Source organism: Hipposideros armiger, unplaced genomic scaffold (genome assembly GCF_001890085.2).
Source record: "Hipposideros armiger isolate ML-2016 unplaced genomic scaffold, ASM189008v1 scaffold_64, whole genome shotgun sequence".
Classification (NCBI taxonomy): Eukaryota; Metazoa; Chordata; class Mammalia; order Chiroptera; family Hipposideridae; genus Hipposideros; species Hipposideros armiger.
Window position 1 is genome coordinate 1836414 of NW_017731414.1, and position 16563 is coordinate 1852976.

At 54.6% G+C, this 16563-nt stretch overlaps 1 protein-coding gene across 1 annotated transcript in view; it reads right to left on the bottom strand.

Annotated features, from left to right (window-relative positions):
- The window catches only part of ELL (elongation factor for RNA polymerase II), a 59291-nt gene that overhangs the window by 13446 nt on the left and 29282 nt on the right, over positions 1-16563 (bottom strand). The window contains exons 2-5 of the mRNA XM_019641975.1: positions 11073-11120; positions 5564-5685; positions 5076-5239; positions 2693-2958 (exon numbers count right to left, since the gene is read on the bottom strand). Coding sequence (XP_019497520.1) covers positions 2693-2958; positions 5076-5239; positions 5564-5685; positions 11073-11120 — 600 coding nt within the window. The remainder of the gene's footprint in view (positions 1-2692; positions 2959-5075; positions 5240-5563; positions 5686-11072; positions 11121-16563) is intronic.

Here is a 16563-nt window from a genome sequence, read left to right on the forward strand (position 1 = left end):
CTATTGCTGGGTTCTAAGAGGATGCCACGTCACAGTTTTCCACAGCAAGCATTTTTAAAGGTTGAGTAATATTTCAAGTGGCCATACTGTGATTTATTCAAATATTTCTCCTTTGTTGGATGCTGATGTGTTTCCAGTTTCTCTGTAGCATAAACAGACGTCACAGGCTTTTCCAAACTGGCAATGGTTTTCTTCAGCCAGCTTCCCAGGAGGGGGATCGTGGGTCAAAGGCTCTGAATGTTTTTATGGCTTTTGATATGTTTTGTTCAAATGCTCTCCAGAAAAGTCACCCACCCATCAACATTCCTACTCATGAAGATGAGCCTCTGGTTTTCTCTGAGGTCCAGCTGGCATTGGAGACAGATGTCTTAAGTCTCTGTTTTAAATGTTTTCACAGAAAGAAAAGAGAAGGCACCTTTGAGGAGCACAATTTCATCAGTGCTGCTCATCAGAGTCCCTGATTGCTTGGAGAGACTGGAAATGACCAGCCTGGGTGAGGTGCAGCCCACGGGATTCCTAGACCTTCCCCTTTTCCAAGCTGACAGGGCCCTGCCTCCCCTCACAATTACTGGAGAGAACTAGCCAGGCAATGAACATAGATGCACAAGGCAGACGGGGCCATTCAAGAGAAATCAGAGTGGGCACAGGGAGGCCACTCTGCCCACAGATGCCAGCTGGGCCGTCCCTGGAAGACTGCCAACCCAAGCTAAATAGAGAAGCCAAAGCCCAGTATTGTGCCTCTCCGGTCCCGGGAGGGCCTGGAGCAACGAGAGCATCTCGGGGTTAGAAACAGAGCAAGTGCTCCAAAAAGGTCCACATCAGCACCCCCAGACCCTTGTCTCTTCAGAAAATGGGGCCTGGTGTTCCGCAGTGTCTGAGGGCTGCTCTGAGGGTAAACCTTGGGTGTAACTGTGTGCTCGGTCAGCATATTCTGCGTTTGAGAGACCTGTGTGTTTCTTCCTCTGGGCACAAACAGGACAAGACGGAAGGGTGGGAGCGAGGGCATTCCAAAGAATGCCACACCAGAGGCTGCGGCCCAGCCAGACAGCAGTGCGGGCTGCAGGCACATCCAGGGGAGGGTGTGGGTCCCACCTGTGTCTTTAGTCCCGACTCATATCTGACAACTCCATAACGCTCCCTCAGCCCTACCTCAGTCTCCCCACGCTACAGAAGAAAGCTCTGGGGGCGCCCAATCCAGGGGAAGGGCCTTCCATGTGCTTCCCTTAAATTCCCAGGGACAAGGCTGACACATGTGCCTTTCCAAGGAAATGAGCCCCCCTGGGAAAGTTGTTCCTGCTTCTGGAGCTTTCTGGATGCTTTGGCAAGCCCCTTTGCCAAAGAAAACTTCTGGGCCACAAAGCTATCTTTTAGTAGGCTCCTAGCCAATGCCTGAACTCTCAGGGAGAAAAACACTGCTTCTTGGTCCTTGCCATGAACTGGGGACAGTGGCTCAGGAGGCCAAATCTGCACAGAGGTGTCTAGCAAGTAGACACGGAGCCCCCGAAGTCCTGGTGATGTGAGATGTCAGCTAGCACCAAAGCCCCCAGGACACAGGAGATATCTCCTGAGGTGAGGGGTGGGGAGGCACCTGCCCATGGGCCCCCCACATCTATGGTTGGTCCTGGGCCCCAGCCCAGATCTACAACTGTGCATGGAATGCAGCTCCATCTTTTCTACAGGCGAAGGTTGCAGAGGCCTCTTCTCCCCACCCCTGCTCTTTGCCACGAACTCTCTGCGGGATAAGGGTAATGAGGGATGGCAGCCGGAGAACAGGTGCCGGCATCTTCCTACCAAACGTGCTATGTGGTTCACACTGGCCTCAGGCTGCACTGAGGACAGTGAATACGAGCACCAAGAGGACCACTGAAGAACTCGGCAAATACAGAAATTCATCCTCAGATACAGCTACCATCTCGGTGTAGGCTTTCTGCCACAGGAGGTGCTGGCCCAGTGCTGGGAGTGTCGGAGGCGGGAAGCAGGAAGGGCAAGTGAGGCATCAGAGGGGAATCGGAAGAGGCTCAGCCACACCTCCTCCTCAGGGTGCTGGCAGAACTGTCCTCAGAGCAGCACAGCAAAGCAGCATCCACATGGCCCGGCTGATGTGGTGAACAGAGCAAGCCACTCACTTACCAGGGGTTCTCCTGCTGTCTCTTGGAGCCCTGGGATCCAGGGCAGGGCCTCAGGAAGGTGGCTCTAGGCTCACCACTCTTGGTCCAAAGCCCAGGCTGTTTCTTAACAGCAGACTCCACCTGCTAGCACCACCTTTCTGCTGGCTAAGCCCTTGGCCCCACAAGAGGTGCTGCAGTCACTCCCCAGTCATAGTTGGAAGCTGGAGGGTCCAGAAGTGAAGGCCCCTGCCTGGAGTTGTAGCCGGTGAGAGGCAGGGAGGCCCTCCTGACTGCCAAGCCCAAGCTCTCACTAATTTATGCATGTAGGTTCCCCAGGTTTCACTCAATTCTAAAAGCCTTGTGCAACTGAAGTCTTAGATCCCCTGTGCAGTGCCCACTGCCTACATATTAGCAGATGGCAAGGAGTGTGGTGCTGGCCTTGTTCTGAGCTGAACCCCAGGCCCTCAGACAGTAAATGCCACACTCCCAGCCCACTGTGTGTACAGACCATCTACAAAAGCTGCTCACAAGCTGGCTGGACCCTACCGCACCCCACCCCAGCCCAACCCTGGGCAAGCACACACCTGCTGGAGGAGGCTGTCCAGCGTGTCCTTGTCCGCCTGCGTCAGGCCATCCTTCTGTAGCCGCAGCAGCAGTTCGGCCTTCCGGTAGGGCCTCAGCGCCAGAAGGTGCAGCACCCGGTCACGAAAGGGCCTATGAGACACCCCACCACCCCCGCTAACACCACTCTTCTTGATGGCACTTGCCAGGTTGATGGGGGTCGCCCGCTTCCGGGAGGGCACAGCATCTGTCGCCCCTGGCGCTGGTTTCCGAAACTGAACCTTCTTGCCTGCAACAAGAACCAGGGTATTAAGGATTGGAGGAGTTGAGGGGGAGGCCATGATGTCCCACTGCCTGGGGCCAACACTGAGTTCCTGAGCATGGAAAGAAATGGCCAACAGCACCACACCCGAAAGGCGAGCATGTCCACCAGGCCTGCTTGGTGGAGACCCTGGGTGGCCGAGAGCGCCACCTGCTGACCACACACAGCTCACTGGGCACCTGCAGGCTCAGAAGTGGTAATCTCAGGAAGTATTACAGAAGCATGTTTAGGGCCATTAACTGACTTCATCTTGGGCAACCTAAATCCTGGGGGCCAAAAACATGGACCACCACAGGGAGAAGGGGATGATCTATGAACCCATTTGATGTTAAAAGTGGGGGCAGTCACTGAACCGCCAGAGGCAGATGACCCAAGTGCCAGCACATCAACAGCCTTACGCTGGCCCTAAGGGATCTGTTATTCTTTTAAGAAAAAGCAGGGAATAAAGGTGTCATGGTCAACTTGGCAATTGCTGTGGAGACCCAAAGGTGCTAGCAGCTCCCCAGCTTAAGCCCCAAGGGGTTCCCTCCTCGGGCAGATGTGGTGGCATGTTGCCTAAAGCCCTGGGGGCAGAGGGCAGCTCCCCACCCTCCCTGTACAGACTATGGGGGCAGTACAGTAATGCCTTCATTGAGCCAGTGAGCATGGCTCTCGAGGGAGGAAGTTGTTAACTTCATCCTGGACAGCGCCCATGCCACTGAGGGAATGTGGATGGCTGAATGAGGTCAGCGCATGCCTCAAATCCTCAGGCCAAAAACTCTCCACGATGACTTCTTTTTGCGCTTATCCCAACCAAATCTGATTTGTCAGATTAACAAAGAAGGAAGTGCTTTTTGAATCCTTAGGGCCTGACTTGGTCCCAAGAGGACCCGGCTGATGAGCCAACACAGGGTGGGGAGAGGCCTGACAGTGAGCTGTCCCCAGGTGAGTTTTAAGAGGCCAGGAGATGTTTCCATCAGAACGTAAACCATTGCAAAAACCACCACTGTACCCAAAGTGATCCAATAAGACAAATTTTTTGGCCAAAACCCCCAGAAAATTATTAAGATGTGTATGGATGTTCATGTTTGCATCTTGAGGTGAGAGCAAATGAGTGAAACACTTTTGGATTCTGGCCCCAGTGGCAGGAGGCTCATGGCCCAGGGCCTAGGCTCCCTGGGCAGCATGGCCACATCCACTGGGCCCTGCACCGACGTCTGGGGTTTCATTCAGGGCCAACCCCACTGTCAAGCAAGGGAAGCCACAGGCTTTCTTTGGGGGATCTTAAATCTTCCTCTCTCCTCCTGAAAAAGAAAAACCCCACAAAGCCATCAAGAGGCTCACTTGCAGTAAGCGGGGTCACGTCTCTCTGCCCTAATCCCCCTCTTTCCCTGGCAATGAATTCTGATGACTCTTCAATTCTCTCTGGATCCAGGAGGTGGGAAGGCTGCAGCTGGATGATGAAGCTTACTGAATAAACTGTGCTTTTCTCCCCAGTTTTAGCATTGTTCGTGTCTCAATTTCACCAAAATTATTTCTGAGTAGATGCTGAGCTGCTGGAGCCTTCTGAGCGAGCAGGGATCAACGCCTTTCCTTTCACGTCTCCAGCTGGTGGTCCCTCGCCAGCCCTAACACAACAGCAGACCATCGTGGGGGTGCATCTGGTGGTCTGCACCATGCCGGTCACATTGGCCTTGGGAAGGAGTCAGCTGGGCAGGTGAGGGCAAGGGGTGGTGGCCAGAGGACAGACAGCAACACTGCATTCATGGAGCATGTTTGCATCCCTGACAGGTAAGGGTCCATGAGGCCGTGGCCTGGGAGAGGGGTTACAGATTCAAGTTCCTCCAGTTCTCAAACCCTGAGTCCACCTGGGGATTCGGAGGCAGCAGATGGAATAGCCCCTAACTGACACAGCAGAACCATCTTCCTGACTCGACATGGTCCTGGCTGGTCCTGCGTGGGGGCCACACCTCTGTCACTCATCACTCCTGCTCCCTGCTGGATGGGCCCTGAATGCCTCCTGCTCCCCCAACAGTTGCTCAGTAGGCATGATACCTGTACAGGTGGAATCCCCCAAGGGTGGAGTCCCGTGCCCCCATACTTACCCAGATAGCGGCCTCCAGGCTTGATGACGATGGCTCCGCGGCTCCGAGTCTCCTCCTCAGCCTGTGCCATGCTTTGCCGTGCCTTCTGGTACGAGTCATCGGTGGCACACACTGTGATTTTGTCCTGGATGCTACCCAGGCAGTCCAGGTGGATGTCCCCATGGCTGTAAGACAAGGTGTCAGGAGCCAAAATGAACACCTGGGAGATGGGAGACATGGTCTTGGGGCCCGCACCCCCTAACCCTGCTGGAAAACAGGGGTCAGCACTGACTAGAGCCATCTTGACCCAGAAGAAACAAGGAGACACAGGCCCCAGGGCCTGAGGCAACACACCAGGATCTACACCCATACTGAAAGGAGCCAGAAGGGCTCATCTGAGAGAAGGGGGCACTGGGCCAGAGGTGGTGGGCAAACATCTGCAGTGTGCCAGGCTGGGGGCGGGCCCCAGGTGGAGGTTGGAGAGGTGGGGTTGTTCCTCTGGGCCTCACCTGGAGACGTACTGCTGAATGCAGTCGAAACTGCCCTGGGGGCTGTCGCGGCCGATGTTGGAGAGGTAGAAGGAGAAGGTCCGAGCCTCTGAGGGGCAGTCGGGCTGGGGGATGGAGATGTGCTGTATGGAGAGGGGGGATGTCACCGGGGGTTCTGCAGCACGGAGGGGACCGCAGGACAGGCCAGCTGCTGGACCCCGCCTGTCCATGCAGCAAGACCCTTACAGCAAGAACATGCTAGCACTGTCATTCTAAATGCACCTCTGCTTTGCTGGCAGTGACAGGACCTGTGGCCGGTCCCCGTCACCTGCCCCCAGCAATGCTCTGGGTCCTTGGTTCCCACGGCAGGGGTAAGGCATGGCACTGCAGTCCAAGGAGCACAGAGAGCTCAATATGTGCTCAGAGCTAGGGACCCCACCTGAATCTGGGCTGACTCAGTTTCTGCACCCACCAAACGGGGCAGATCTGGCCTGGGACACCCTCAAAGATGAAATGACACAGGACGGGCATTTGCAGCCATCAGGGCATGCTGGGCTGCCAAAATGATCTGACTCTCGCTCCCGTTAAGCGACCACTCCCCTCTACCTCCTCCATGCAGATACAGACTCCACCTGAGTGTCCGTCCACTCACTGCCCTGTGGCCATGAACAAAGCTTCTGAGGGCCATGGGGAGGCATACCCGAAGCTGGATGCATACTGAGTAGCTGCCCAGAATATGGCAGGAAGCCCATGCACCAGTCAGCAAAACGAAAAGGAGCTTCTAGTGAACCTGAGCCTGACGTGGGTGGCTCCTCCTCACCTACCCTGATCCTCTCCCTCACCATGTCCTGGCCTGGCAGGGACATGGTCTCCCCATACAGTATCTTTCCATCTCAGTTCAGAGGCAACGGCTGCCGAGGGCACCGGTCCCCATTAGGCTGTCAACACTAAGAGGAGGGGAAGGGGATCTTGCCTGAGTCCCAAGGTGTTCATGGCCCTGGGCACCCCTCACTCCCACCAGCCCATGCAGCCATGAGGCAGAAAGACCCCACCCGGAGAAGGCAGACGAAGAGGATGCACCCCAGCTCCAGTTGCAAAACAGAACTCCTGAACTGTGCAGTCAGAGCCATGACAGGCCTGAACACATCAGATCAAGACGAGGGGATGCCTGCCAGAGGACACAGGGGTGCAGGAATCCCACCCGTGACAGCTCCAGGATGCCCCTGCAGCCCGGCAGAGCTGATGGTGGAACCAGACCATGTGCACCGAGGCCCACTGACCACGCTGCAGATGCCCTATCTGAGCCTGCACAGGGAGCAGATATCACGCCTCCCCATGGACAGGGTGGGGGACGCTTCACTGTGACCCTTTCACCCTGTGTGGACATTTTCCACCCAGGCATATATGTCCACTTCCTAAATTCATCCTGAGGGTGGGGAGAGCCTAGTACAGAGCCCAGAGGCCAGTCTGTGTAGGACGGTGGGTGACATGGCTTGAAACCAATGCTCAGGAGAACCTGGTGCTGCTAGTGACAGAAGACACACACAGGGGGGACACTTGTGGTCGGTGTCCTTGGGACACCTGGGGGGTGGCGGGGGGGTTTGCTGGGAGCCCAGCATGGCAGGTTCTTGAAGTCCCCGCCCCTCTGTGACTCTGTAGCACCAGTGCTGTGGAATCCTCTGGTTAATGGGCTATTTTACTGCTGGTTAATGGTTCCCAGTCTCTGGGAACCACCAGGAAAACCAGCCAGCTGGGCAGGAATGGTCCAGGAATGCGCAGTTGTCTCTGTGCCAGAGGATAGCTTGGGATGTATTCCAGGACGTGGCCTGAAATGCAGTGGCCATGCATGTGCCCTCTGGACCGAGTCTCAGCTGCCCCTGCACCTGGGGCCACCATATGGCACTCAGCTGGCTCGAGTGCACCAGGTTTGGGTGCGTCTGATGCCAGTCATGACACCAGGTTATGGGGGGGGGGGACCACGTCTGTGTGACAGATGGACCACAGCAGTAAACATGCTCAACTAGTCCCATTCCAGAAGGCCTGAGTGCCTCTGAGGCCTGAAGCCCGCAGTGGGTGCTGGCTTCTCGGTGGTTGCATCGGGTCCCGGCCAGAGGACTTTCACCTGGGCCTCCCTTTGAAATCCATCCCAGGTTGGCCACTGCCTTTCCCCAGGTATGTGAAACCACGTAGACAGTGCAGGTGGGAGCTCTAGAGATAAACTGAGTTCCAGGTGGGGTTGGGGGCGACACTGTTGGGGGTGCGGGTGACACTGTGGATGTCCCCTTCAGGTAAAAAGAGGAAACAGGTGCATACAAGACCCAAACACCACTGACCAGGCAGGTCCTCTCTGGCCAGAGGGGTTTCAGGGATCGTCAATTTTCTTCATCATTTTCAATTCCTGGAGAATCATTCTGGGCAGAGAGTTATTATACTACTGTACCTAACACACCTTCCAGGAGCAACACAGCCTCCTCTGCCAGCCTGGCGGAGGCCTCACTTCCCTAACCCCACATCCAGGGCCCTTTCTGAGCCCTTTCTTCTTCTCTTCATACTCCATGGGCTCAGAAGAGCAATGCTCAGCACCTCCCCCAACACTGCTCCAGGGGTCTTAGCTGCTGAACTTGGTGCATGATGGCTCTGGACTAGGAAACCCCATTAGAGATTTTTAAAGATGTTTCCAAATTGTCCCTGATACCAATAACACAGCAACAAGCACCTTGTGGTTCAATCTTGAGCACATCCTAACTGCTCCTGAAGACTTGGTTCCTAGACACACAGACAACAGCCAAAAGGCCTGTGACCAGTGCTGCCAGACCTCGTTCTATAAACTGCAGCTTGGGCTCCCACCACAGCCTAGGGAAATGCTGAGGCCCTGAATACCCTGGACGAAACCCTACCTCTCCTTTTTTCATCAGCTGAAGAGTTCTGGGGGGGCTGGCCAGATGGGGGTGCTTCACCAGCTGTCAGGGGTTAATAACTCAGAAGTCACCTCCTGACAGTCGAAGGGCCAGTCAGCCAGCTCAGTGCCCCTGTGAGCTCAGAGAACACAGATGCAAATGTGTATCTGACAAATGGACAGGTGAGCGTTTTGCTCTGGCAGACCAGATGTACTCAGGTATGGCCAGGCTCTCCAGGGAATGTGGCGAGTGCCACAGATATGCACAAGGAACCAGCCAAAACTGGGACCAGCTGCACACCTTCACACCCCAGCTCTGTGGCACTCCCAGCTTAGGCTGGGCGGTGGCCGGGATGGATCCCACACCCACCCAGGAAGTGCATGACGCCATAACTTTATGCCAGTTGCACTACATTCACATCTAAGGGGAACATGCAGCAGGAGCCGAGTGAGCTCATTCTGGACTGCAGAGTACACTGGTTCTCCTAAGGCCTCATTTACTTGCACACAACTCTCTAAATGGACAAGGTCCCCATCTGGTGGTAAGTAAGGATGCCGAAAGACCGAAGGAGAATTGGTCAAGATCCTCAAGCTAAGAAGCCTACATACAGATAGGGTCTCAATCTTCGCTCCATCAGCTTCATGGGCCTCTGGGGAGCGGTTCCCTGTCATCCCCTACTGAGCCTGTTCTGTCCTGCCCTGCTGGCCTCCTGCTCCATCTCTAACCCTGCAGGTAGAGTGCACAGAGCAAAGCTCCTCTCAGGAACACTCAGGCCCAGCTTTGCACACGTAGTGGAGAGACCAGGAGAAGTGGAAGGGGAGAACTAGGCGCCATGCCTCCTCTCCGCCGGTCTGAGTGACCGTGCACAAACAGCCTGGCACCAGACCAGGCCCTTCAGACCTGGTAGTGGGGAGAGGGAGCATCCCATCAATGCCCAGAAGGAGGAGGAGGAGGAGGTCCAGATATCACAGGGGCAGACCCAGAGCTGACCCTACGTAGCAAGTTGGAGAAGACAGTGCACCGCTTGCCAAACCGCCCCTCCAGCCCTCACACGGTCTCACACAGGGAAAAGACTTCTGGAGAAGAATCATGGTCTGGCCTGCCTGGAGCTGCAGTACAGTGCCTCTGTGCCAGAGCCTTCTAGAAACTCCATATGCCTAAGAAAGCTCAGGAGGAAGAAAAAGCAGACAAAGCATGATTCTAAAACTAAGGTGGTAGGACCCCACATCTGGAATGGATGTGGCTCTAAGGCTTTCCACAGGAATTCAGGGGCCGTGGGGCACAGCCCAGGAGAAGTTCACAGCACATCTGTGAGTGGCCATGTGGGGTCTTGCTGAGAAATGACCATGATGGACCTTTCTGTGCACCACTGCATCTTCCCACAGCTGCTGAGGGCACTGGGTGACCGTGGCCACCAGAGGGCGTCATGGGGCCAGTCTGGCAGCAAGCCCAGGCCAGCCCCGCCCCCCCAACGTGGACCTCCAACCCCTGGGGAAATGTCCCAGGGAAGATAAAGGGGAGGTGGCAAAAGGGTGACCACAAGACTCCGATGGGGCTGATGGAGACACGGGGGCGCACCTTGGGCCTTTCGGGGCATCTCGGCAGCCCTGACTGGTATTGGTATGATGGTCAGTCTCTGTGTACCCTGACCAGACTGCAGCCTGGTAACACCATAAGCGGTAATCTGGGTGTTGCTAGAGGTGTTGTGTAAATACAGTGATGTCCAAAACTAGCTGACTTTAAGTAAAGGAGAGGACCCTCGATGGTCTGGATAGGCCTCATCCAATCAGCTAAAGGCCTTAGGAGGGGAACTGAGTCTCCCTGAGGAGGAAGAAATCCCCTTGTGACTGCAGCACAAGCACATCTTGGTATCTCTGTGTCTGCACACACAGACACGCATAGCGCATGCAGAGCCATGCATCTCCTAGACGCTTCCTCTCTGGAGCATCCTGGCTGAGCGAAACTCTCAGATCTCCCTGGTTTTGTAAGGAGCCAGCCGGCTGTCAGGTGAAAGCTGACTTAAGACACATGTGGTAACTCTTCAGATAAAAATATAAGACTTGCAATAAAGACTAAAAGAAAAACTAAAGTGTTCCAAGGGGCATTTGGTGGGTGGGGGGGACAGGGGAGGTGCTAAGAAAGGGGGGCAAGGACTGTGACTAACTCACCCTTTCTTTCATTCCCTGATTTTTCTGTAACATGGTCATTTAAAAGGAAGTACATTTCAAGAAAAAAATGGGGGTGCTGAGTTTCTATAACCCCCTCCCTGCCGCCCTGACCCAGTACCAAAAACCAAACACCCACGGTCCTGGGTCCACAGAGGGAGATGATTGTCCCACGCCAGGGGGGACAGAGCTTGGGCCCTGGGGCCACAACTTTGAATCAGCTCAGAGATCAGGTCAGAACAGGGGTTGGGGGGTCTCAGAACTAGGTATGAATTGGCTACAGGAAGGAAGGGAGAGACCCTGGGTGAATCCAGAGGCAGAGCTTGGCCTGGCATGGGGACTGGCCTGGCATGGAAGTCGATGAGGCCACACACTGCACCCAACTGCTACTGTGCCCAGTGAGCCACAATAGGCCCGGACTACCCCAATCCCACAATTCCAAATATGAGTAACACAAAAACGACTCACCCCTTGGCTTCCTTGAAATCGAATTGATGGTCTCAGTGAAACAGAATCCTACAAAAAAAGCAAAATAGGAAAATGTCAATGAACAATCTGGAAATCCAGAGACTTGTTTTCAGTTATCTAAGGAGCAGGAAAAGGATGATGCGTTCAGGCAAGGTGAGAGAAAACATACACATCTGAAACTACAGGAAAGGTCATCAGGGCACTGTTTTGATGGATCAATAGGAGTTCGCTGGATGGCACGGGGGCCGGGGCTGAGGGTACAGAAGTGGCAAAAGTGGAGACACAGGCAGGGGGCAGCCCCTCACCATTCTCTCAAAACCAACATCAGCCCAGGCCACCGTGCCTCACAGACATTCCTTCCAAATGGAAATCAGGGTAGGTGAGCACCACCGGCAAAGACGCAGACTGATGAGGTAACTCTGGCCCCCAATCACTGGCAGGACGGAGCCCAATGCCTATCCAGCTCGGATGTCACAGCATCAGAGCAGTTTCTAACTGCGCTTGGGGTGGCAGAAGAATTTCCAAATGTCATAAAAAATATATAGTATAAAACTCAAAATAAATACTTTAAGTTTCAGCTATTCAGAGATCAGCCTTCTGGTAGAATTTTTTTAAAAATGTGAATCCAGATGGAGGGCTGTACCTCCCCTTCTCACCTATCTTGTGCCCAGAGTGCCCACCTTTTGTGTAGCAGACACTGCCCCACAGTGCGGTCCTGAGTTGTCATCATGACCCCCTCCATCAGGCCCCAAACTCACCCCCGTGTCAGCCTGCCCTCCTGCCCCCACCCCAGCCTCCCCTGCATGGCAGCTGGGGACTGGGCTCTCTCCACCTCCATTATTGAATCCACCACTCCAGCCTCCCAGGCCCCCTAGAGTGAGGGGGGCTCCCCCACTGACCCTGCCCCCCCAGACCCTCCCAGAGTGGCTTACTGTCAGTCTCCACCCAGAATGTCAGGCACTACAGCAGGCCCTGGGGAAGTGGAGTAACTCTGAGTAGTGGACTGGCTCTACACTCATGGGGAGAACCAACCAAGGGGCAGGCCGGAACTTGAGAGGTGGTCAGCCTCTCAGAGTCCATGAGTCTGGGTGTGAGGGTGACACAGCTCAGCCAACTTGGACCAAAGGCCGCCCATGTACCCCCTTTGCTTACCAGGAGCCCCTTCTTGCGAAAAATCTTAAAGGACACTGCCATCTGGAGCAAACCTGAGGGGTCACTCTATGTACCAGCACTTGCTCCCATGGGATCGGACACTCCAGAAACCCATTTCCAAACACATCCCTCACACGGCCAGGCAGGCAGAAAGGGATATCCTCCAGCCCCTTGTCCTGCTCCGGGACTGGGAACCAGCCCCCACAGGCACAGAGGCTATGGTGCTGCTGAGACAGGGGCCAGGCTCCCTCCAAAGCAGACTCAGACCCAGCTGACATGATGACTTGACAACCACCTGGGCTGCCAGTCAGAGAATGGGAAGCACAGCACCCATGGGGGTCCCGGCTTGGCAAGGCCCTTGGAGACACAACATCTAACCAGCCTTTGCTTAAAATTCAGTTAAAAAGAGATGAAAAGAAGACATGCAGATGTCCAATGAGCAGGAGAGAAGCTGCTCAGAGCCATTACCCACCAATGAAGTACAGATTGCACACCTATCAGAATGGCTAGAACCGGAAAGACTGACGACAGCCCAGGACCCAGGACCCTCGTTGGTGGCTGGTGGGAGCCTACACAATGTAGCCACTGTGGAAATCAGTCTGGCAGTTCTTTAAAAGGTTAAACACAGAGTTAGCACATGACCCAGCAATTCCACTTCTAGGAATTAGCCAAAAGAAATGAAAAGATACGCTTACAAGAGAACTTATACATACATGTACACAGCAGAATTACTCTTAGTATCTAGACAGCGGTAACAATCCAGCTATCCAGCACTTGGGAGACAAAAACAAGAGAATACTGTCCAGGAAAAAAACAAAACAAAAAACAACTCCTGATGGCCACAACCTGGACGAACCTCGAGGCGTCTTGGCTACGTGAGAGGTGCCAACATATGACACCATGTGTTGTGTGAGTCCATTTATGTTTCCAGAAATGGCAAAAACTAGAGACAGAAAGCAGATCAGTGTGTGTCTGAGCCCGGGGGAGTGTTACCATTCACTGACTGCACACCTACGTGCTGTAAATGATACCTCAGTAATGCTGTGACCGTCCCTCAGGCACACAGTAGATCTTTTCTGAAGACTTGGGGGCTTTGAGCACCATCACAGGAACACACAGAGGATTCCTAAACAGGCAGGGAGAGATTCCTGTCTGTCAACCATGTTTAATGCAAGAGTGCTATAATGTGGGTGGAAGGGAAGCAGTGGAAGACACCAGAACACTCAGCACAGGCAATGCTGAGGCAAAGCGGCCCTGCCTGTCATCATTACAAGCTCTCTGCCAACACCTGACCATCGAAGCCAGGAAGGAAGGGTGTTCCTGGCAGAGGGAACAGCAGGTGCAAGGCTGGAGCAGAGATTTTTACACCGCAGCAGCAGAGGGCATGTGGGGCTTGGCTCTTGCGCCCTAAGGTCTCTGGGCCCAGACCTTCACACAAGTGTCAGCCAGGGCTAACCTGAGCACCGTACATGTCTGCCATCCACACACAGCACGGCCTGTGCTTCAGGAGCTTGGGGTCAGGGGCCATGACAATGATGATAAGGCAAGGCCAGATTTAGGGTAACGAGGGAGAGGAACTAGGAAGGGTGCATCTCCCTGGAAGGAACTCCATCAGGGCAGCCCCAGGACTCGCATGCACTGCTGTGGTGGACCACAAGCTCCCTGTGGGCCATGTAGTGAAGCATTTAAACAGCTTGTGAGCTGTCTAAGAAATTACCTGGAAGACTCCTTTCCTGCAAGGTCACTCATTCCCCAAAGGCCCTGAGAATGAGACATTTTATGGAGAAGTCAGTCAAGAGCCTGAAAGCCCCGACTTTCCCCACAATGCCAGGAGGGCTGGCCTCAAGTGCATATCCCCAAGCAGCCTGGCTGTCATTGTAGAGCCAGATTCCTGGCCACATGGGCCTGCCTGGTGTCTCCTCCCTCCAGCAGGAGGACCAGGCCCTTCTCATCAACAACAGAGCAGGTCACTCCTACTGTCACATACACATGTGGGTGACTCCCACAGGCCACTTGTCTATAGCCATTAACAATAACAGGGACATCTTTAAAGGGCTGAGAGCGAATACTGCCTACCTAGAAGTCTACATCCAGAGAAAAGAGAAAGTGAAAAAGAGACTTGTCCTGACAGGCAAAGGCCAAGAGAGTTTGTGTGCAGCAGATGTGCATTGCAACAAAGGTTCTGGGAGTTCTTCAGGAAGAGGGAGAATGACACCAGATGGACATGTCATGTGAGTCTTTCAAAGGATGAAGAGCACTGGGCATGGTGAACATGTGTGTGAATATAAAAGAGTAAGTTACATTTCTGCGAAAGATCACCGATGGTCTGAGGCATAGATAACAATGAAGTACAGGATTTGGACACACAGCACTAAACGTGAGAAGGCATGGTGCAAATGAAAGGCAATGGTGGTGTCAGGGCTGCAGGGATTACCCCGTGCTCGTGGGCCCCCCAGAAGGTGGTATGGCACCAACAGCATCTTCTGAGTGTCAGCCAGAGCCCGAATTGGAGGTTCCTTCATGGCGGGACCAGCGCTGCCCCAGGCTCACCCAGCCTGGCTGGGACCCCAGCAGTCAGGCCACCTTGGCAGTGCAGGGGCTCCCCATGGGAACATGGCCATCACCTGGCTGGCTGCTCCCTGTAGGGGCCGACAGATCGCAAAGTTAGGGAGGCCCTATTGCTGTCACCTCGTCTACACAGCAGCACAGAAGGTGGCGTCCTGAGGCCAGGAGGGTCTGACAAACTGGCCCAGGCAATGTCCATTTCCTCAGCAGCTTCTGGGTTAGCTCCCAGACCGCAATTAGCAAGTCATTGGGTAACGTGACTTCCCTCAAAACCCCTGGGCACAGCACTGCTGCCTCCACACCTATCACACTGGTACCGGAGTGAGCTGCACTTGAAGAAACATCACAGCAATGCCCTAAGTCTCCTCACGCCCTCCAGGGGTCACATCATTCCCACCGCAGGCTCAGAGATTACACACCCCTGGGTCTGAGCTGTACAGTGCAGTGTCTCCTCAGTAGCAGGCATGGAGGGGCCCTCAGGAAGCCTAGCCACCACACTGGCCCTCTCAGATTCTGCACAGCAGAGTGCCATCTCCCAATAGCCCACACATGGGGATGAAGGTGGGAGCTTCTTAGGACAAGCATGGATGCTGGTGCCAAGCTTCAGCCTGGCCTCAATGCAATGGGGCAGGGGCATCTGCGCCCTGTGGCCACTTGGCACTCTGGCAGCTCTCTGTCTGGGGGGCAGGTGGGGGGGGGGCGTCACCTGAATGAAGAAGCTGTATAGTAGAGATGGTGATCAGTATGGAAGAAAACAGGGAGGGTGCAGTGTGGTGATGGTCAGGGGACCGGGCAGTCCATAGGAGGCGGCACAAATGCTGACCTAAGAACCCTCTCCTGTAAGATGGGGCAAAGATGAGGAGGAACTTGAGAAGGCCAGAATCCCCTTATGTCTCCCCATGGAGAAGAGCCTTTGAGGGTGAGGCAACAGGAAGTGGCTTACGAAATCCACCTCCAGGTCTAGCCACCAGTTCACAGGAAGCCAATGGGTAAGGCACAGAGTTATACTCGAGGTGGTGGGTGATTATGTCCCAGGGGACACTGCAATGGCTGGGGACATTTTTAGTTGTCATGACTTGGTTGGGGGGAAGGTGCTCCTGGCATCTGGTGGGTGGAGGCCGGGACACTGCCCAACACCCACCAGTACACAGGAGGGCCCCACAATAAAGAATGAGCCAGCCTCAGAAGACATTGAACTGAGACTGGGGAGCCCTGAGCTGACCACTGCCACATAGAAAGCATGGGGAGAATGATCATCAGAGCAGAACGTGGAAAATTCCATGGGACCATTCAATAGGTGGATGGCACGAAGAGAAGACGGGTGGAGTGCTACAGATTACCACAGGCTTGACATGCACATTGCAAGTGGCTCTGCATGGCCCTGCCTTGACCCAGCCACCAAGAAGACCCCATAGAGACAGCCAGCAGGGTGCCAGGAGTTGGGCCTGGGTGCTTTCAGAGTTGCACAAAGGTTGTGTCTAAAAAAGCCAATCCAATGGCCGGCTGAGTGGCTCAGTTGGTTAAGAGCTTGCTCAAGAGTGAGAGCTCTGAGCAACAGCGGTTCGGTTCCCGTCCTGAGCTGAGTTGCTGCTGAGCTGCCAACATGTGGCAGGATGGCTCAGCTAAAAAATAAATTAATTAAAAAGCCAGTCCAGGGCCGGCCGAGTGGCGCATTGGTTAAGAGCTGGCTTGGGGGCCGGCCGAGTGGCGCGATGGTTAAGAACTCGCTTGGGATGCCAGAGGGCCCCGGTTCGGATCCCACATATGAGGGCCA